General features: G+C 37.3%; 1 protein-coding gene across 1 annotated transcript in view; it reads left to right on the forward strand.

The window, feature by feature from the left end:
- SMG1 (SMG1 phosphatidylinositol 3-kinase-related kinase) overlaps window positions 1-21,772 on the forward strand; it is a 92,350-nt gene that overhangs the window by 12,367 nt on the left and 58,211 nt on the right. The window contains exons 2-9 of the mRNA XM_004692098.2: window positions 11,968-12,131; window positions 12,717-12,872; window positions 14,138-14,274; window positions 15,303-15,361; window positions 16,534-16,747; window positions 18,715-18,840; window positions 19,259-19,331; window positions 20,494-20,591. Of these exons, the coding sequence (XP_004692155.1) occupies window positions 11,968-12,131; window positions 12,717-12,872; window positions 14,138-14,274; window positions 15,303-15,361; window positions 16,534-16,747; window positions 18,715-18,840; window positions 19,259-19,331; window positions 20,494-20,591 (1,027 nt within the window). The remainder of the gene's footprint in view (window positions 1-11,967; window positions 12,132-12,716; window positions 12,873-14,137; window positions 14,275-15,302; window positions 15,362-16,533; window positions 16,748-18,714; window positions 18,841-19,258; window positions 19,332-20,493; window positions 20,592-21,772) is intronic.

Below are 21,772 nucleotides of genomic sequence, written 5' to 3' on the forward strand. Positions count from 1 at the left end.
GAGGAACCATTAGTAAAATTGCACTGGTAAAGTTAGAAATAGAACCAGAACTTAGATTCCTCTCTAAGATGAATATATTTCTTAAGAAGGTTGAGGTGGTCCTCCCTGGTGGCCAGCGGGTTAAAGCACAGCACAAAGAAGCTTAAGCCACTTCCGCTTGAGTTCGATCCCGCCTGCCCTGGAGCAGATCCACATGGCCGAGGCAGACCTCTCCTGACCCGCCCGCTGCTCCCCTCAGCAGTGTACTTGGTCCATCTGCCTGTTCTGTACCCCACTCTGTCTCTGGTGAATCCTCTCACCCACCGCATCTCTGGCCTGTACCCCAGTTCTGTCCGAATAAATAAATATTAAAAAAAGTTTAAAACAAAAAAAAAGAAGGTTGAGGTACAGGATTCATGTGTATAATTTGAGGTTGCCTTAAAGATATTCCTGATAATAGTGTTAAGAGATGCATGGTAAACTAATGTTTTTTTGATGCTTCCAAACCTTGACTGTGCCCAAGATTTTTAGAGTTTGTATATATCACCGGGCAGTAGTGCCTAACTTGGTAATAGTTTTCTTTAAATGCCAAGTATACATTGCATACTATATTTTTCCTTAATAAGTGTTACGAGTGAACTTTGGCAGTCACATCTTATTTTTCTTGACCAGTCTCACCTGTGGGGAAAAAAGTTATCTATTACATAATGCATTTATTTTTAAAGGAGACCACTATGTTTTTAGGACTTTTAAAAGAGGAGGTTAAAATAATGTAATTGTTAGGGAATCTCACAAGCATATTATATTCCCTTGGATATGCTTGAGTATTATTACCTAGTGGACGTTTATCAGACTAATTATGCATTCATTACTTGTCTGATTTTGTCTGATTTCAGTACGTTTAAAAGTTGGTTGCATACATTTCAAATTTAGTAAAAAACTGCTTTTCCTTGATTATAGAATTCTAGTTTGGTTTCAGGATTTCCTTTTAGGATTCTTGTAGCCCTTTAATTCTTAACAATTCTTAATCTTCCCTGTCCTAATGGACTGCGCTGGGCATTTAACTGAAGAGCCTGAGGGTTTGGGGTGAGGGGCGTGTGTGACTGTTTCTTTGTAGACTTTTAGTCTTTTTGTCCTTCCTCTGCTAGGGAGGTCATGGAGTAAGAGACTTCCTTTCATTCTTGGCAATTTCCCAGGCTGAATGGGATGTTTCTAAAGTACTTCCAGGATTTGCTGACAAAAGGGGAAGATAAGTGATGCAAATGGGAGCTGAAGCAGGATTTCTTTTTAAGGCAGTAAACTTGCTTGGGTTAAAAATACAGACCAGGAGAAAGTGAGTCAAATTAATGTGTAGTCATATTCAGGAGACTTAGGTAAATTATTTTTTAGCATTAAAAAATCATTTTTTTGTTAAATATTGAACACTGAATTCATATTTGTACTCAAGATAAAAAGCATACCATATTTTTGTAACTGCCAGTATTCTTAACCTACTAAGATAAGAATTTATGCAGATGGAGCACAGAAACTCTGAATACTTAAATTAGCAATGGATTTCATGTCTCTGTTTCAACCAGTGATTTTTTTTTTTTACTGTGCAGCCTTGTGCTTTGTTTAAATTATTTGGTGTTGTCTCAGTGACCACAATTTTGAAACTATCAAGTTGGGTAGATATAAAATATTAACATAAGTTGCCTTTTAAAAAAAGTGCTCTAAGAGGGCCTTCCTGGTGGTGCAACCCGTTAGGAAGCAGCACTGCAAGCCAGACGCAGCCGCCTTAATGTGAGTTCTATCCCTGGCCCCGAGGTGATCTGTGTGGATTGGCAGACCTCTCCTGGCACACCTCTCTTGACCTGCCCTCTGCTCCCACCGGCGGCATACTTTCTCACTCTGCCTGCTCTGTTCCCCATTCTTGTTTCTGGTGAAGCCTCTCACTGCCCTTGCACTCTGACTTGTACCCCAGTTCTGTAGGCATAAAATAATTCTTAAAAAAAGTGCTATAAGAACCATCTCAGACATTGATAGAGTAAACTTGCTATTGTGCTAGAAATTTAGTATTTTCACCTTTTTTTGTAATATAAATGTGCAATTTTGTTTCTGTACTTCTGTTTAATCCTTTCCAAGCCGTTCTCATGTTTGATTAATTCATACACCAACAGTCTTTAGCATAGTCCATAGCACAGTGACTAAGTCAGTGCTACAGTTTTGCTTTTCCATTTGGAATGGCTGAATAAGTAGGCCACTTAAGACATGAAATAAGGAAGAAAAGTCTGTAGGTCTTTTGAAGTATAATTTACATGCTCTTTAGTTCTCTGAATTTTTGACAAATGCATACAGTAGCATAATCACAATCCTCACAGTCAAGCTATAGAACAGTTCCATCCTTAGAAATTTCCTTGATTCCTTGGTAGTCTTTTATCCCCAGCTCATCCCCCCATTTTGCCTTTAAAAAAAAAAAGATTCATTTACGCATACAAGAACTGGGGTGTAGGCCAGAGGTTTTGGGGGGGGGTGAGGATTCACCAGAAACAAAATTGGGGAGCGGGACAGGCAGATTTACTGAAATACACTGCTGAGGGGAGCAGCTGACTAGACAGCTGACTAGCAGTTGCACCATTTGGATCAGCTCCCTGGTCCCTGATGGTTGAACTCCTGCTTCAGTGGCTGCTGCTGATAGCTCCATAGCACTGTCTTTAACCCTTGTGCCACCAGGGAGTCCTCCGTTTTGTCTTTTTAAGAATGTCATAGATAATTGTTTCTTAATGGTAAAGGGCACATAAAATTTAACATTTTATAAGTCATTAGTATTAAGGGCATTTACAGTGCACTCAAAAAAGAAACCTTGTACCCATTAACTGTTCAACCCTGACAACCACAAATTTATTTTCTCAATGGATTTTCCCATTCAGGGTATTTCATATAAATGGAGTTATACAATACCTTTGTGTTTGGCTTCTTTCACATTACATGGTTTCAAGGTTAATCCATGTTGTAGCAGGGATAGTTCTTTTTTTTTTTTTTTAATTATTTATATATCCAAGAACTGGGGTATAGGCCAGGGCTAGGGGTGGAGTGAAAGGATTCACCAGAGACATTGGGAAACAGAACAGGCAGATGTACTGCAATACACAGCTGAGGCAAGCAGCAGGTGAGACAGGAGAGGTCTGCTGTGCCCTGTGGGTCTGCTCCCTGGGGATCAAACTTGTGCTTCAGTGGCTGCCAGTATAGCCTCTTAGTGCTGAGACTTAACCCCTTGCACCATCAGGGAGGCCCCATTGCTTCATTTTTAATGGCTGAGTAGTATTCCAGTGTATGTGTTTACTACATTTTATTTCTTTGCCCATCTTCCTTCTTTATGCAGCATGCACTATGCTGATAATTTTTTCCTTAGGAAAGGTGTGGTGTATCTTAGTACATTCCTAATAGTAACATCTCATCCAAGTAAGCAGATTGATGCTGGTACAACTGTGATTTTAGTATGAGTAGTGTAATACACAACTTTGGATGTTCTTTGAGTTTGAAGAAGGAGCTGAATGATGGGATATTCTCTGAAATTGGAGTACTTTATATTGGGACTTAATGTTGGAATTCTTCATTTTTTAGATTGTGAATTCTTAGAGGATTGGCACTGTCTTATTTCAGTTTTTTGAATAGGTAGCTCTTAGTTAATGCTCTTGTAGTGAATGATCAAGAAAATATTGGTCTCAGTAGAACATTTTGGAGAAGAGAGGGTTACAGGTTGAATCTTGAACAAAAGTTAGTGTGTAGGTTAAGTTACTTTCAGGGGATTGTATTCTAGGGTCGAGAGAAAAGGTCCCAGTTATGATAATAGGCAATCATTACTCAGCAGATAATTTATATATCATCTATGCAGTGGGGGTACAGTGATAAGTAAAATTGATAGATACCTGCTCTTCTGGTATTTAGTCTCCTGGCAGTTAACTTCAAATGGTCAGAAAGTGTAGGGAGCTATTAAGCTCTCTGGTAGCACATGTATAGCAGACTGTTAGCCAGCCCCACGGGGGAATCAGAAAAACTTCCCAAAGGAAGGCTGAGGCTTGATGGATAAATTAGCTAGGGTTGATGACTGGTGAGGACAAGGCTTTTCCAGGCAGAGTCAGAGCAAAGTGATTGTGTGGCACTGAAGGTTAGGATGGATGGAGCATATAGCATGTGCAAGGGTTGATTGGTAGACATTTAGCTGGAAAGGGAAGTAAAGAATGTAGGACAGTGGGTGGTCATCAGACTTTAAAAAGTATTTTTGCATCATTTCGGGAGTACAAGTTAGAGATGAGAATTGAAGGTGGGAGACATACTATGACTAACCAAATTGTGTCACAAATTAGAAAGCACCTTATGATGGTACCATTTATTAAAGCAGAAATTCCCAGAGAAGAGGACTCAGTTGTCATGTTTGAGGCATTAGAACACTGAGGCTGGTTTTTTAAATATTTGGGTGTATAGATCTGGACCTCATTGTGAACTTTTATGATGGAGGCCTAGATTTGGGAGTTGATGGCATACAGGTAAGAATTATTGCTGTAGAATAAATTGAGAGGAGACAGTACAGATGAGCTGACTAGAGTAGCCCCAAGTCAGGCTTTGAGAAATATACAATGATTGGGTAAAAGAGGCTGAGCAGGTTTCTTGAGAAAGTAAGCCAGAGATACAAGAAGAAATGCAGAATGTAACATCCCATAAGCTAAAGGAAGGAAAAGCCTAGTTACTTTGAATTCTCAGAATCTGAGCACAGATGGTTAGTGTGAGAATTTTAAAGAGAGGTTTTCATTCAGTCCACCTCAGTCGTCTGCAAGGCATCTTTGTGCAGACCACAGACTGCTCAGCCCTACTCAGTAGCCTGAGTATATTTGGATTTAGCAACCTAGAGGTTATACTTGATTTTTCTGAAAGTGATGGGGCACAAATTGGATCATTGTAGATTGAGGAGTTAGTGGAGGCGTAGAAATGGTAGTGGGAAGTATACACATTCTTACTTTGACTGTAGAGTGAAGTCTGATTGTTAGAGGGTCACCTGAGGTTGGTGGAGTATATGTGTGCGTTTTAAAGTGTATTTTTGTACTTTTAAATGGGAGGCAGAGATTTTAAATGTTTAGGAAGAGTGTATTTTGTGGGGAAGGCAGATTCCCTTGGGGAAAGAGCATTTGAAAAATTGAGAGGTTGGAATTAGATGGAATCCTAATCAGGGGAAGTTGGGTACAGGTCTGTTTTGGTAGCTTTTATTTTTCTTAAAGTAGAGAGTGTGACACTGCACATGCAGGAGGGTTTATGAATGGTTGGAATCTAAAGAGAATGGATGTCTGCATAGTGTATGTAGAGAATGGGAGGTTAACACTGGTGGACCTAGGAATGTACTTACCAATAATGCCAGTAAAATTGGCATTTTACCGGGTCAGTGTACAGGAAAATACTGAAGTTAAATGATTTGGCAGAAGTGTATAGAAATGACAGACCTTAAAAATCTAAACCAGTTAAAGAAGGAAGTGAGGAAGGAAGAAAGTACTTGGATTGAGAAAAAGTCACAGGGATTAAAGTTACTAGAAAAATAAAAAGTAAAGATCAACTTCTTAGAGTGGCACTGAAGAGTGTTGAGTAGACAGTTGTCAAATACAAGTCATCAGTAGGCATTGAGCAAGATGAACTGAAAAATGCTTATGGGGTTTGAGAGACACATAGGCCATGAGCGGCCTACTTTGGCACACATTTTAAATGGAGTGTGAAGGGTGTGGAACCCAGGTTATAAGTGAAGTTGAAGTTGAGGAAGGCAGGCAAGAAATTTTTTTCTCAAGAAGTTTGACCTAGATGTTTGCAATTAGAATAAAAGGAGTTAGAATTTTTTTTTTTGACCTTGAGAGTGTTCATATATTGTTGATATGTGATGAGCAATGGAAGTTAAAGATCCAGGTGAAAAATAGGGGAAGTGTATGGACCCAGAAGTTATGTAGATAGATTTACCTGATCTATTATGATGAGAAGAATGAGTGTGCAGGTGTTATGTGAACTTACGGACTTGTTGGGAGTTAGTGGTAGAGGATATTGAAGTACTCTAAAACTTGAACTGAGTTTGAGTTCTTGCTCTGCTTTTTATAAAAGCTATGAGGTCAGTTGCCTCATCTAAGGATGGTAACTAGTAGAAATACGTTAAATATTTAATGGAATAATATGTAATATACAGCATAGTGACGATACCATTATATTATTATTGGTACACATTCTTGTCAATCCTGCATTGTATATTTGAAAGTTGTTGCTGAGAGCAGATCTTTCTCATTACAAGGAAAAAAACTTTATACATGGTGATGGATGTTAACTAGCTGCTATACTGTGTGATTGGATGCTAACTAGCTATATTGTAGGCGGTCATTTCATGATGACATACAAATACTGAATTATCTTGCTGTGTACCTGGCACTACTATAATGCTACGTCAGTTATCTCAATTTAAAATTAAAAATAATTGTGGTAAACTTCTGGTAAGTTGTCTGCCAGACTTGGTAGGAGCTCAGCATTGTTAGAACTGCTTGTTGTAGTCATGGAGGAATCTGTGAAGTCATCTACTGGTAGTGCTCCATGGAGAGTATAGAAGTTTTGAACATTGTTATGGAAAGGAGAGAACCTGGTGAGGAAAGCATGGGTGGCATTGAAGACTCAGTTACAGTCAGAGAACAACATGGGGATAGTATGTTTATCAACATTTTCACTGAAGACAATTGTGTACATATGCAGCAAAGGTTAAAATCTGATTTAGAACACTCCTACAGCAACTTGCATTTTGATCCTGCTGGTTAATTTTACTAAAAGGTGTTGGAGGTTCTCTGGAAGGAACGTAAAGTATACTAAAGTAAAATCTTAATATTTGCTAAAGATAGTACTAAAGGTAAAATTTGTGATCTTTTAACCATTTGGTTCAGAGTATTTCAAATACAACTGCTGACTTAGAGAAGGGAGCATGATCCATATGACCACTCTTTTTTCTGACTGTGGTTGTGAGTTGGGAGTCCCCCGGACTATTCTTTGGTTGGATAACTTAACGGAAGATTTTACAAAACTTGTCAAAAGGTGTTTTACTCATGTTTGCAGTTTATTACAGTGAAAGGAAACAGACTCTGCTTATAGCAGAGTCCAGGAAATTTCCGAATGTGGAGCTTCCAGCTTCTCTCTTCCTGTGGAGTCATGAACAGTATTACTTCCCTGGTATTGATGTGTGACAGCATGATGGAATATTTTCAAGTATGGGAGCTCTCTTTGGATTCCAGACTTTTTATTAGAGTTCCGTGATTTACTGCCCACTTAAACTGAACTTGGTCTCTAGCACCTTTGAAGGTGTAGCTGATTTTTTTGACTCAAAGTCCCTGCCATTGATCACATTGTTATACTTGCTGGTGTGGGAAACACCTTCAGGTGAACAAGACATTCTTAGTAGCAGGCATGATATTCCGAGAGTTTGGAGATTATCTTCCATAAACCAAGGGTAGAGGCCAGAGCTTTCTTTGGGCAAGGCAAAATTCTTTACACCTTTATAGTTGTTTTTAATTTTGAGTCTGCAATAGTTGCAAGTTGAGTTTGATTAATGATTAAAAATTGGTCACAAAGAATCCCTCTATAAATAATTAGGATTTGGTACTGGAGATAGCTAATACTTTAGCTAAGTTTTCTCAAGAAATAACTTTATTTTTCAGTATTGCAAAAGTGATGTAATATTTTGTAACGATTTGTTTATTTATGCATACAGGAATTGGGATACAGGCCAGAGGTGTGGGGGGTGAGAGTATACACCAGAGAGTGGGGAGCAGAACAGACAGATTGACTGGAGCACACAGCTGAGGGGAGCAGAGGGTGAGACAGGAGAGGTCTACTGTGCTACCAGGGTCACCTTCCTGGCCGGGGATCAAACTCTTGCTGCAGTGGCTGTAGGTGGGTAGCTTCACAGTACTGCACTTTAACCCCTTGCACCACCAGGGAGAGCACTGAGGTTCTGTTTATTAGTTTCAGCTGTTTTCTCCTATGGGAAGAGTTTCATATAGTGAAGTTTCCCCAGCCTCACTTTTTAATGGGAGGATTAGACCTATATTTTAGAACAGTATATTAAATATAAAAGAGATATGCATAGGGACTAGCATATGCATACTTTTACCTTTTCTTTTATCCTTCATGAAAAGCATGTCAAATCCAGGTGAGTAAGACATTGTAGGGATAACCTTGAATATATTTCTAAAAGATAAATCATTTTTACATAGTCTTGTTAGTATGGAAAACAAACCCAGTATATCTCCTACAACTGCTTTGTGATAGTGACACTATCTTTGTGAACCACATTGCTTAGAGAATAAATACATCTCTACCCCATTGGTTTTACGGCAAACCTTATTTCCTGGTTGCTGTCCATTACAAATTAGATTTCACCACAAGAGCAAAATCCCTTAATAAGCCTAGTTATAAAAACAACTTGAAGCAATATGATGCTAATTCCTCTGGCACCACTAGGTGTGTGGTGTTTGCATCAAGTCATTTTGGGGTGCTTTATGGAAAAGCTTCCTAATAGGGAATTCCCAACTGTATGTTTCCAGAGTGGCTCTTTGGACCACAGGATGTCACATTTACCCAGGAGATACAACCCCTAATACAGGTGGATTGTTGATATGAGGTCTGAATTTGAGTCATTCAAAATGAATGACCTCTTAAGGATTTATTATACTTTCTGTATGTTGAGAATAGGTAACTAAAATGAGTGCTTACTATGTTTGTATGTGATTTGTATGTAATAGTTAACATTTAAATTCTCTTAAGTACTAAAAAACTTTTGTTTGCTACCTTAAGACTTTTCCTGCCTCTAAGGCATAGGGTGGCTTTCCATCTCAATTTTTACTTCAGCATATGAACCCCAGAGGACCATAGTTCAACTAAAAGCACCTAACCCATGAATGATATTTGCTTCATGTTTGAACAACAAATGTTTTAACCCACTGTCTTCACTAATATTGTAACTACTGTCTTACAGATTGACTTGATGCAAAACATCACAAAGGCTCCATATTATACAGTATGCGATTTTTGAGGTATGAGCTTTAGAAACTTACCTCTCATGTGGCATGTACATCAGGCTTTAACTTCAGTTTAATCGTTTTGGGGTAAATTTATGCATTTCTTTTTTTTTTTCTCTCTCCAAAAATACTTTTCAAGTATTAAAGGGACTGGAGGTATTTTTGGATTCTTGCTAGGATACTTAATCTTAACAGATACGTTTTCTTTTATAACTACATTGAGACACTAATTCTGGCTGATGATAGCTTTTTCAGCCCTTGTAACTAGCTTAACATTTATGCCTGCCTCTTTAAGTTCAAATCTGCATTTTCTATTTTGTGCCTTTGATTGCCTCATTTTCAGTGCTCATTTCTGTTCTTTAATAGTTTTCTATTTATTGGTCTGGGATGTTCTTGTTGCTAATAGCCTTTTTTTTTTTTTCTTAGACCTAAGCATTCTAGATATCTAGAAGTAGAGGTTTCATATGCTTGCTGAACCACTTTGTTCTTTGGTTCGTAATATCTCTAACTTGAATTCTGGTTAAATATGCTTTGATTGGTTTGTTTTAGAATAACTTGGCAACTAAAGTTTTTCAGCAGTTCTAAGACAGTTCCTAATGAATTTTATATTTCTGAAAATTCAAGTTATGGTAAAATAATTTTGGTGTTTATAACTCATAGGATTCAAAATTTTGTATTTTTATCAAACTAGGAAGTTTTCCTGGCTTTTCAGTTTAGCTTGAAATTAAATGCTCTTTAGAGTGGCTTTGTTGATAGCAGATTTCTTAATTTCTGTATTGAATTTTTAAATCAGCTGCTAAGTATTGAGTGTAAAATATTGTTTATATGCTTATGAACTGTTTCTACATTGTTTAGATCAGAATTCTTAATTTCATTTAGTTTTATGATCATAATAACTTTGCTTGTAAACCTTGTAAACTAAGTGTTTATAATTCTTTAACTTACTTGAGCCGCTTAATCTTGCATGTTAGGTAGGTCTTACTCCCATTTCATGTAAGAGACCACTGAGGCTTGGCGGTTATGTGCCTTGTACCAAGTCACATACCTTTTCAGCGCTTGGAGCTGGGATTTGAGCCCAGATTTTTTAATTTAACATGTTTGTTGTTATATCACCAGAAAATGATAAATTTAACTCTATTTATTCCCTTGCAAGCATTTTATTTTTCCAGGTTGTGTTAGGTGCTATACATGCAGACAAGTTCAAAACCTGTCAGAAATCTCACACATGATTCTTTTTCAGTTCCTTTTCAGAAATTAATGGTAAATAATGGTTTATTGTAGGTGTCCTTTTATTCTGTTTTTAGATAACATGCAGAATGTTACTGCATAGATTTTTTTTTTTTAAAGTTCTCCTGCTCCATTTAGTGTTAGAGGTACTTAACATACTTTTCCCTTGAAATTCTATAATCATTATTTCTCCTATGTTAGAAATACTGAACCTTGCTTATTAGCTAGTGATCCCTGAATGTTTGAAGGGATGGATACTCCACTGTAGAACCTTAGTTATTTTAATATGTTAGAGTTACGATTTTTAATCGAGCTTCAACTTAAGAGACTTTAGGAATAAGTTGGACTATCAACAGTGGCTGCTGTAAGTACAGATTGGGGTGTCTGATTTGAGTCTATGCAGAGTTTCAAGTTTAGTAATTTTGTGGGTGGGGAACCAGTGATGAAACTCTTTAAGTGTGATCTATGTATATGAACACTGTAGTTATTTTTAAAAAAGGGGAGAGGGATGTATAAGGGATAGGGTAGATTCTGCTCTAGCCAGTATCCTGAACTTTTCCAGATAATAATGGATTCATGAGATGTTTTATATTAAGTGTCATAAAAGTGAATTTCCCCCAGAAAATGGTTTCTCTCAGAAGAAATAATAGTAGGAGAGGAACCTTTTTTTTCCCCCTGCATGTTTTCTTTTAGACAAGCCAGTGTTGTCATATTTCTTTGTATGTTATGATTGATGGTTGGAAGAATGAGGCTTGTGAGAAATAAACCTCTCACCTCTCTGTGTCTGTGTTACTGATGAGGACTCTTAGGCAAAGAACTGATTCTTGAACAAGAACACTAATTTTGGCCTGGGGCTGCACCACTTGTTTATTGACAGCCAAGGGATTATTGTGAGCAGTATTTGAATTTTAGATTATGGACCAGAGCTTCCAAATTCAGCTTTATTCTACTCCTGATGCCTTTTGTTTTCTTTATTTTTATGCTTTTAATAGATACTCCTAATAGTTGAAGAATCTTCAGTGAAGTCCAGTTTTGCAGTACATTTAAATAATTGTACTTTGCAACTGTGTTCTTTCCTTACTCATGGGCTTGCTTTCATATACTTTGTAATTTTTTCTGCACAGAGTAATCAGGTTAGAAATTCAAGTGAGAGAGAATCCATGTTGCTAGAAGGCAGAAATAACTTGCTAACACATTGCCCTTACTGTCTAATATTTTTAGTGTTGATAGTTTTTTTTTTTTTTTAAATCTTTATGGCTAGAAAGACTGGTTTTTACAATGGTTACCTCTTCCCTGGAAGCAGGTTTTAGGAAGAATTATATCTTTTAAAAGTTACGTGAAGAGAATCCTGGACCACTGTAACTGTCTACATTTTCCTGAGAATTAGGGAGTTCCTAAGAGATGGCTTTTTCAGTGCTGAAACTTAGTTTAGTTTTGCATGAAGTCAGATAAGTTGGTCACCCTAGTCCTGGCAGTGACTCTTTCTGAATAGGTCTTTAGAATGGTAGAAGGGGGTGGCAAATTGTCATTTCTTCCATCCCTTTCCCTTGAGATATTTTAGGCAATAGAATGCTTACTTACAATATAGTAGTTTTTAAAAAATTAGAAGGTGGGGAGAAGAGAGGCTTATGTAGAGGAAAGATCTATGATTGAGCTATTAGAATGTTTAAAGTTCTAATTTTATACTTTTCTCTCTTTACAGAACTGATAGTGCATCAGCCGACCCAGATAATTTAAAATACTCCTCATCCAGAGATAGGGGTGTATCTTCCTCTTATGGACTGCAACCTTCGAATTCAGCTGTGGTGTCTCGGCAAAGGCACGATGATACCCGAGTGCATGCTGACATACAGAATGACGAAAAGGGTATTTACGCACACTCCTACTCCCTAACTCTAGAGGTGTAGTGTTTGGGTGTTTTGTTTTGTTTCGTTTTTTTCGTAAGCCTACCTAGCTACCCCTCTTTCCCTTTTTCTCGCTTCCCTTTTTTCTAATTACTTTAAAAACATTAAATACAGTGCGATTTTTGAAGTTGACTTTGTAAGTCATTGGGGAAAGAGTGAGTTAACAGTGTTGACTAGCCCTGCATTCTAAAACTTGAGTGTTCTTTTCATATGTATGATACATAAATATACTGTCTTGTCTCCCTCCCCCCACCAAACCCCTAATATGGTACTGTTACTAATGCTAAAGTTGCTCCTGACCACTAAATTTCTAGATTTCTAAAAATCTTTTAAAGCGACAAAATCTGGCTTAATTTTGTTACCATTTTTTTCTCATCTTCATTGAGGATATTAAATTAAAATAATTTTAAGATGGGCAGAACAGAGGACAGTAGAAGAAGCCAGGGCAGGTTTAGCTGCAGATTTCAAATTCATAAGATCCTGAACTATGGGAAGTTGAATGAAACAAAAATTTCTATTTAAATAAAGTAAATATTGTTCTTTTTAGGTGGCTACAGTGTCAATGGAGGATCTGGGGAAAATACTTATGGTCGGAAGTCGATGGGGCAAGAGCTGAGGGTTAACAATGTGACCAGCCCTGAGTTCACCAGTGTTCAGCATGGCAGTCGTGCGTTAGCCATCAAAGACATGAGGAAATCACAGGGTAAGACTGCATAGACAGGGCCCCAACCACAGAGACTTGTGGCTTCTCTTATGAGTGCTTTGTTTCTTAGTAATGCTTTGCACGTATATGAACTGTCTAATAAAGCTGAGTATGAAATCCAGATTTTTGATTTACACATTTTGTTGGACATAATCACTCTTTAGACCTTTCCATTGTGCGTGCTGTGTGTGATATTTACCTTGAATGTCTTTGTGCATATAGCTTTTTCTTTGGTATATATAGTTTAAAAAAATGATTTTTGGGGCTGAATAAATGCAAGTAGAATAACTATGTGCAGTCTGTATACTATTTAATAAGGTTTTAAATCTTAGAGTTAAGTATAATAGCTAAAAAGTTACTTGAAATTTCATTCTCACAATCTCTGGAGTTTGTAGCTTGCTAGTGGCAGAATTGTAAGTGGGGCTTAGATTTCTTGATTGGTAACTTACTGGGATCTGTAGTGTCAGTCTTTATATTCTGGGCTGGGGCTTTGAAATCCTATTCCTTCTTTCTCAGATATTGTAATTGATTATCAAACTTGCCTTTAACAGCCTTAGAAAGAAATGAAACTGTCAGACCCTTGATGTAGTGTGAACAAATATTGGTTAATCAGTAGTAAATAGCACAGTGAAAAATTAAGAAAGAAAAACTTAGTAGTTCAGCACATCTTCATTAGTGTCCAGCTTTGAGCATTTCTGTTTATTCTTGTCGTTCAAAAATTGTGGTAAGATTAAAAAATAAGGGGAAAAAATGCTCAGATCTGCCACTGTCTCTACATGGCCAGTGGTAATTAGCCATTTACTGAATTGATTGTGTGATTATGGTTCACCAGAACTTTGTCATAGGAAAATAGTGATAATGTGAGCAAGAGGCTCCAGAGAGATAACTTAGTGAGAAATAGAAGTGTATAGCCGGCTTTTGTGACATTGAGACTTTATTCCTAACCTGGAGAACTCTGTGATCCAGGCTTTTTACCTGAGTTTTGAAAACAGCTTGGAACAGCTCCAAAGAAAATAATTTCTAAGCTGTCTTTTCTCTCAGCAGGTCCTCTGGAATGAGATGTTTGTTTAGGTGTATATTTGAGTTCTGCTGTATATCAAGCAGTGTGCTGGGCCTTGATTCATAGATACGAGCAAAAGTGTGATTGGGCAAAAGTGTACAATGTCCAGTGGACACTGGTGTTTGATATATTTTAACATATTTGGTCTACTCAGTTTCTGTTGCTTGCTTATTCTCAATGGATAATAAAATGTATATATTGACAGAGCGTTCGATGTCTTATTCTGATGAGTCTCGACTGTCGAATCTTCTTCGGAGGATCACCCGGGAAGACGACAGAGACCGAAGACTGGCTACTGTAAAGCAGTTGAAAGAATTTATTCAGCAACCAGAAAATAAGCTGGTAAGTATAGAGTGTTTGGAGACGTTGATAATTTTTGTGTTTCCATAAAAACTAATGACACTTGAAGTGGTTGAAGAAGAGAAAAGGCACCTAGGGAAAAATAAGAAGAATCCTTGTTCCAGGCAAATTTGGCCTGTCCTGTGACCTTTAACTGAATGTGTGATTTATCTGCTGCTGTTGGAGCTGCATTGGTGCACTCTGATAGAGTGTTTTTAACATAAGACAGAATATCTCTGATTTTCATGTATGAAAGTGGGATAAGGGATGCATAGTTCAGGAGCAGCTTCAAATTTCTCCCCACCATGAATAATTCTTCTAATGTTAAATTTAAGAATAAGAAACATTTGATGAGAACGATGTGGTGAATCAAGTGAACATTTGGTTCAAAGCAAGTCCCCCTCTATATTTTTATTATGAAAACTTTAATGTATATAGCAAGTTGGAGAAATTTTTTTTTTTTTTTTAAGATTTATTTATTTATTCATACAGAACTGGGGTACAGGCCAGAGATGCGGAGGGTGAGAGGATTCACCAGAGACAGAGTGGGGAGCAGAACAGGCAGATCGACGAAGTACACTGCTGAGGGGCGCAGCGGGCGGGTCAGGAGAGGTCTGCCACGCCATGTGGTCACCTCCGGGGCAGGCAGGAATCAAACTCATGCAGAAGTGGCTTTAGCTTCTCAGTACTGTGCCTTAACCTGCTGTGCCACCAGGGAGGGCCAAGTTGGAGAAATTTTACAGTGACCATCAGATACCCCCCATCTAAACTTTGCTATCAGCATTTTACCATATTGCTTCAAAACTTACTTTTTGATTGATGGCCATGTCTGTATATTTATTAAAACTAAGTTTTTTCATAGCCTGAAAGGAAACTTGTGATCTCTGATATATGCTAATTGGGGCTGGGAATAGTGAAAGTAAGGGGATGTCCAGTTCTGTTTTAAAGGGGAACACAAGCAACATATATGGTGTTCTTGAAAGTATAGGAATTTGAAGTTTTTATAAATGTGTGTATGTGTTTTTTTTAAGGTACTAGTTAAGCAGTTGGATAATATCTTGGCTGCTATACATGATGTGCTTAATGAAAGGTAAATAATAATGTTTAAAATTTGAGACTTCAAAGTTACTTTTAGAAATCATTATAATGTACACAAGACAAACCAATTGACTTCACCTGTTTAATGTTTCAGTGGGTTGTCTTGTAATCTCTATCTGTATTACACTATTGACACATTCGTTACCATTGAATATGAATGGAAGCCACTTGGAAGGGAATACTATTTTTTATTTTAAATTCAATCAGCATGACTGAATAATTGAGCGTTGACTTGAATGACTAAACTCTTGATGCAAGTAACTAGAGAATAGAGGTGATAGGGAACTTATTTCTTTGGAGAACAGTGGAGGTGAGCCATCTACTCTGTGTGACTCCTGAGGTTCTCCAAAGGTGTGCACAGTCCTTTCTTCATATGGTAAGACCCAGAGAATTGCAGTGTTGGAAGGTACCCTGAATGATTTTATATAGTTACTGATATTATTCTAAAATCAGTACTGTTATCTTTTCTAAGTTTATTATACTTATGACTACTCTCATTTTATGATCCTTATATGTTACAAGGCCATTATATAGTTACAGTATACGTTTTGTGAATTTATTGTTGCCCTTTTCTATGAATCATTTAATGCCATTTGAAATAGAATTTGAAGCCTGAATTTTAATATCCCAGGGCCTTTCCTTACTGTTTGTAAGTAATTGACTTTGCACAAGAAATTCTAATGTTGAACAAAGGTACTTTTGGGCACTGCAGGATAGAAAGAATAGAGGGAATTTTTAAAGTGACTATAAAACTTCAATCTTTTATGTAGTTTGAATAAAAGAATGATAAAAACCATTGAAGACATTTCTTTTTCAGATATTTATTTTTAGGCATAGAGGAACTGTCTGTCAGAGTTGGGGGGATGGTTGGGGGGTGGGGATGAGAATTCACCAGAGACTGAGTGGGGAGCAGAACAAGTAGATCTACTGAAATACACTGCTGGGGGGAGCAGCAGGAGAGACAAGAGAGGTCTACTGTGCCATGTGGGTCAGCTCCCTGGCTAGGGATCACACTCTGCCACTGGAGCTGAGAGCTTGATTTTAACTGCTGTGTCACCCCAGAAGCCCCCTAAGTCATTTTTTTGTAAGATGTATCGTTCTTGTCATTTTTGAAAGTTTAAGCTTGTTGTGTGTCTTCTGTTTTGTTTACATTAAAATAAACAGTAGCAAATTGCTTCAGGAGTTGAGACAGGAGGGAGCTTGCTGTCTTGGACTTCTTTGTGCTTCTCTGAGCTATGAGGCTGAGAAGATCTTCAAATGGATTTTTAGTAAATTTAGCTCATCTGCAAAAGATGAAGTTAAACTCCTCTACTTATGTGCCACCTACAAAGCACTGGAGACTGTAGGAGAAAAGAAAGCCTTCTCATCTGTAATGCAGGTAAGAACGAGGGGGAAATTGGTGATATGCTTGGGAGGAAAATTGTCCTTGATGTTTGTCTTTGGGGAAACGTAAGGAAATTTAAAATAGAATTTTTCCTGCTGATAGTAAAATGATGGAACTAAAATTTCTATTTCTCAATTTGTGTGAACACATTAAAAGTAGATTTAAAATTATTTTGTTTTTAAAATTTTGTCTTTTCCTTTGAATTTGCGTATTACTGGAATCATTTGCAGATTTGAAAATAGTAGGAGAGCTAGGTAGGCGGGGCTTCACATCACATAGGTAGGCAAAAGCTAAATATCACAACACATCTTACGCCTTTTAAAAAGCCTAGCTAATGCAAAAATTCTAACTCCAAATGGTGAATAATTGTGTGTAAATGAATGTCAGCTCTACTTTTATTTTACTTTGAGAATTTTCAAAATCATGGGAAAATAAGCAATAATAATAAATACCCATAGACACCCTTTACCTGTTTTGTCTCTTGTTAAGTTTTGCTTATTACTTGCCTCCCACATACTCGCATACTTTTTGTTGAAACCATTTGAAAGTCGCAAATATTATGAGTTTACCCCTTCATAATTTCAGTGTGCATCTCCTAGTCATATGGGGTAGTTTGTACAACCATAGTATCATTACAGTCATACTTAAAATTAATTTTATTACATAATAAAGCTGTATTCAGATTTCGACAGCTGACCTTAAGATCTTCTTTATAGCTTCTGTCTTACCTAACCTGGGATCCCATCAAGGTGTATGCATTGTTTGGTGTTGGCGCTCTTTAATCTCTCCAGTCAGCTTTCTGTACCTCTTTTGTCCTACTTATCTTGTAGAATGTCTTGCTTTCTGGGTTTCTCTGATTATACTTGACTAGACTGAGTTTAAACATTTTGGTCATGAATACTTCATGGCTTCATATTTATCCCCTGCCTCACACCAGCAAGCACATAACTTCAGGTTGTCTCATTCTCTGAGATGAAGAGTTTCATTATCTGGTTGAGCATATGAATGACTATAAGATCTTTCTATTGTGAAGGCTTATTTTACTTCCTATATAAAGTGTATGATGCCATGAGACCTTCTGAATATCATGTTTTTTTTTTTTTTTAAAGATTTATTTATTCACTTTAATGTATATAGCAAGTTGGAGAAATTTTTTTAAAGATTTATTTATTCATTCATACAGAACTGGGGTACAGGCCAGAGATGCGGAGGGTGAGAGGATTCACCAGAGACAGAGTGGGGAGCAGAACAGACTCAGGCGGGGATCGAACTCATGCGGAAGTGGCTTAAGCTTCTCAGTGCTGTGCTTTAACCCGCTGCGCCACCAGGGAGGGCCCAGAATATCATGATTTTAAAGTAGTATTTCACTTGGTGGTTTTAACATCTATTCATTCTTTATACATATATAGATTATAAATCACTATTGCATAATTGTGTTTTTGAGTTTTAGCTTTTTTTTAAACATTCTTTCATAAAGAATTTTCCTTTTGGGTGTAAAAATGGGTTATACAACTGCTAGATAATTTCTCAGTAGTATGCTAGGTAATTTCTCACTAGATCTATATAAAGTGGTAACATTACGAGCCTGTGTGTCACTCATGTGTTGGGGCCATGCTAAAGTTCCCTGAGTCATTCCACTTTGAAGCAACTACTAATATCCTAAAGCTTATTTTGAATTGGAAAGTAATTGTGATACTTTAAAATTTCCCAAACATATTTTAGTTTAAACTTAACTTGAAACTTAATCACTTCCATGGCACTTAAGAGAGCACTTAGTGTAAACAGACATTAGAGAAGAGAAAAACAGTAGTTTTCAGCCTAATATCTCAGAGGAATGAAATATTTATGGAACTAAAACTGTCAAATTTTTTGGATACAGCCAACATAAAAAAATTAACATAATTTGCTAATTTCTTCCCTGTTTTTTTGAATGTTCACAATTTGTAACTTTTTACTTTTAGCTTGTAATGAGCAGCCTGCAGTCCATTCTTGAAAATGTGGATACACCAGAATTACTTTGCAAATGTGTTAAGTGCATTCTTTTGGTGGCTCGATGTTATCCTCATATTTTCAGCACTAATTTTAGGGTAAGTTTCTTCCCCTTCTCTTCTTTCTGCCACCCGCCACCCCCCCCCCACACACACACAATTTTCAGATGGTGTGGTAGGGCTTTGCATGTTTGTGGGCCTGGGGAATTAGCTAGAAAATTGTTCCTTTGTGTGTATATTCAATCATGTTTGAGGGTTCAGGATTGAATAATATTTATTTAATAATATGTTTTCTAACATAAATACTTCAAGATATTTAAAGAAAAAATAACATTTCATCAGTGTCATAAATGAAGTTTCATTATTTTCTTGCCTTAGTCTCCCTCTGAGTTTGTATAATATTAAGTAGGTAGAACTTGAGATACACTTTCTAGGACCTCTTAATCTGAAATGTTGCACAGTGGAATAACAGGAAGAACTTAACATGATTAGTCCCCTTCTCTGTGTCTCTCTCTAGGATACAGTTGATATATTAGTTGGATGGCATATAGATCATACTCAGAAACCTTCACTAACACAGCAAGTGTCTGGTAAGTCATCTTGCATGTATCAGTACTTTTAAGTATTATGGGAAGGAGTACCGGTGCTTTTAAAGGGCAGGTCCTAATCTAAGAAAAATAATTGCTCAGGGAAATATTTTAGTTATTGTTAACTAACACTGCTTAAGAGTAAAATTATCTTTTCAAAGGAAAATTGTATAGGTAGGAAGAGTAAGTATAGATTGTAATACCCACCTGTGAGAAATTGAGAGGACTTAACTTGAAGTCATTTTTAGCATGGGTTGGTTGGAATAGACGAAAGTGAATAAATAGCAGTACCCAGACACATAGAAGGGAAGGTTCTGCCTGGGTAATTGTGATTTGTTTTTCTGGTTGTCAGTAAACAAATGGACTCATTTGAAGAACTGTCACAAGGAATATTTTATTTACGTGAATGATTAGTTTTACTCATTTGGACATACCAGCCTGCTCCAGTTATTAAAGTTGCTCTTAGCTTCTTTAGTGCACTAAACTTTTGACAATAGCATATGCTGGTGAGGATGGTTCTGTTATGTTTCTAGTATGGAGGTGAGTCAGATGACACTGGTTGGCCAGGTGTTGCTCTCAGGTGGATGGCCTAACTGGTGGTAGATGGTGGCATTTTATTTATTTTTTTAAGATTCGTTTACTCATACATATAGTAACTGGGGTACAGACCATAGGTGTGGGGTGAGAGGACTCATCAGAGACAGAGTGGGGATCAGAACAGACTGATTGGCTGAAATACACTGCAGAGGGGAGCAGGAGACATCTGTTTTGCCATGTCGGTCAGCTCCTTAGTTAGGGATCAAACTTGTGTTTGCAGTGGCTGTGGATAGTTTCATAGTGCTGGGGCTTTAGCCCCTTGTGCCACCAGGGAGGTCCCAGATGGTGGCATTTTAGTCTGTCAGGTATAGGGATAGTATGGATATGAATTCAGCTTAAAAAAAAAAAGACTTGAGATAATTGCTGTTTAATATCTGAAGATTGTTCATTTCTGCATTGGTTAAATCCAATAGCCAGTTAAATAGTTAAATTATAATTTTGTCATAAAGGACCTATTTTAAGAGTGGGCACCTTAAAAACCACCTTTTAAAAGAAGGCTCTTAAATATTCTTTTATTTTGCATTTTTCTATTTTTTTCCTATTTCAATATTTCTTACATGATTCCTAGGGTGGTTGCAGAGTTTGGAGCCATTTTGGGTAGCTGACCTTGCATTTTCTACCACACTTCTTGGTCAGTTTCTGGAGGACATGGAAGCTTATGCAGAGGTGAGTATATAGAAAACTGTAAGTTAATTGTCTAAAATTCCAATTAAGTAAAAACCAAAAATCTAAAACAGTGTTATGTGATCTACTTGTCACTTAAGGGGCAATTATAAGACATTGCATAATTTTAATTTTTTTAAGTTTATGAGCAGAATTATTAGAAACACTGAAAGAAAAATTGCAGGTCTAATTTGAAGAACTTGAAATAATTTTGGTAGCTGGTAGTTTTCTAAAGACATTTTCTGTAACTCACCTTTTTTTGTTTATCAAGATTTTAAAAGTAAGATAAACTGATAAAAGCTGCTCCTAAGACAGCTCTTTTCTGTATGGTCATGGTCTTTGGATAGAAATTAATTCAGCCAGATTTTGCCGTTGTATAAGCAGCAGCTGTAAGGTCCTCCTGTGCCATCTCAATTGTCAGTTTTTGGCTTTCCTGGCCCTACTCTCATACCTTTCAGTCCGATTGTTTCCTTGTCTTCCCTGTTCAGAATGGTCAGGATGTCAATAAAGATTTAGTTTCACCTTTATATCTTGGTTACTTGTAACCAATAAGAATTCAGTCCCTTTTTTTTTTTTAAAGATTTATTTATTCATACAGAACTGGGGTACAGGCCAGAGTTGCGGAGGGTGAGAGACTTTACCAGAGACAGAGTGAGGAGCAGAACAGGCAGATCAATGAAGTGAAGTACACTGCTGAGGGGAGCAGTGGGTGGGGCAGGAGAGGTCTGCCACGCCATGTGGATCTCCTCCTGGACTGGCGGAAATCGAACTCATGCAGAAGTGGCTTAAGCTTCTTAGTTCTGTGCTTTAACCTGCTGCGCCACCAGGGAGGGTTAAGAATTCAGTCCCTTTTAACTGTCTCAAGCTGTTGCTCCCTTTCAGAGAAAAGTGAAGATGTTCTGCTTCCACATGGTTTTTGTCCCCATAGCCAAACTGTCTTTGTTCCTAGACCACCTTTAAAGCTGATGTGTAGGTGCCTCTCTGAAGTCACCCATTCTAGCTTGTACATATAATTTCCCTTGATAACCATAGAGCTAATTCTCTTTGATATTTTGATGCTTAATTGAATGTCGATATACATTGCTTACCTACCTTTTTGCTTTCCTTTTCTTTGAGTGTATCTTATTTCCTCAACTAAATCGAAAGTCTGCAGGCCAGGTCTTGTAATTTTTTTTTTTTTTTTT

This window comes from Condylura cristata, unplaced genomic scaffold (genome assembly GCF_000260355.1).
Source record: "Condylura cristata isolate star-nosed mole 26May11 unplaced genomic scaffold, ConCri1.0 scaffold00032, whole genome shotgun sequence".
Taxonomy (NCBI): domain Eukaryota; kingdom Metazoa; phylum Chordata; class Mammalia; order Eulipotyphla; family Talpidae; genus Condylura; species Condylura cristata.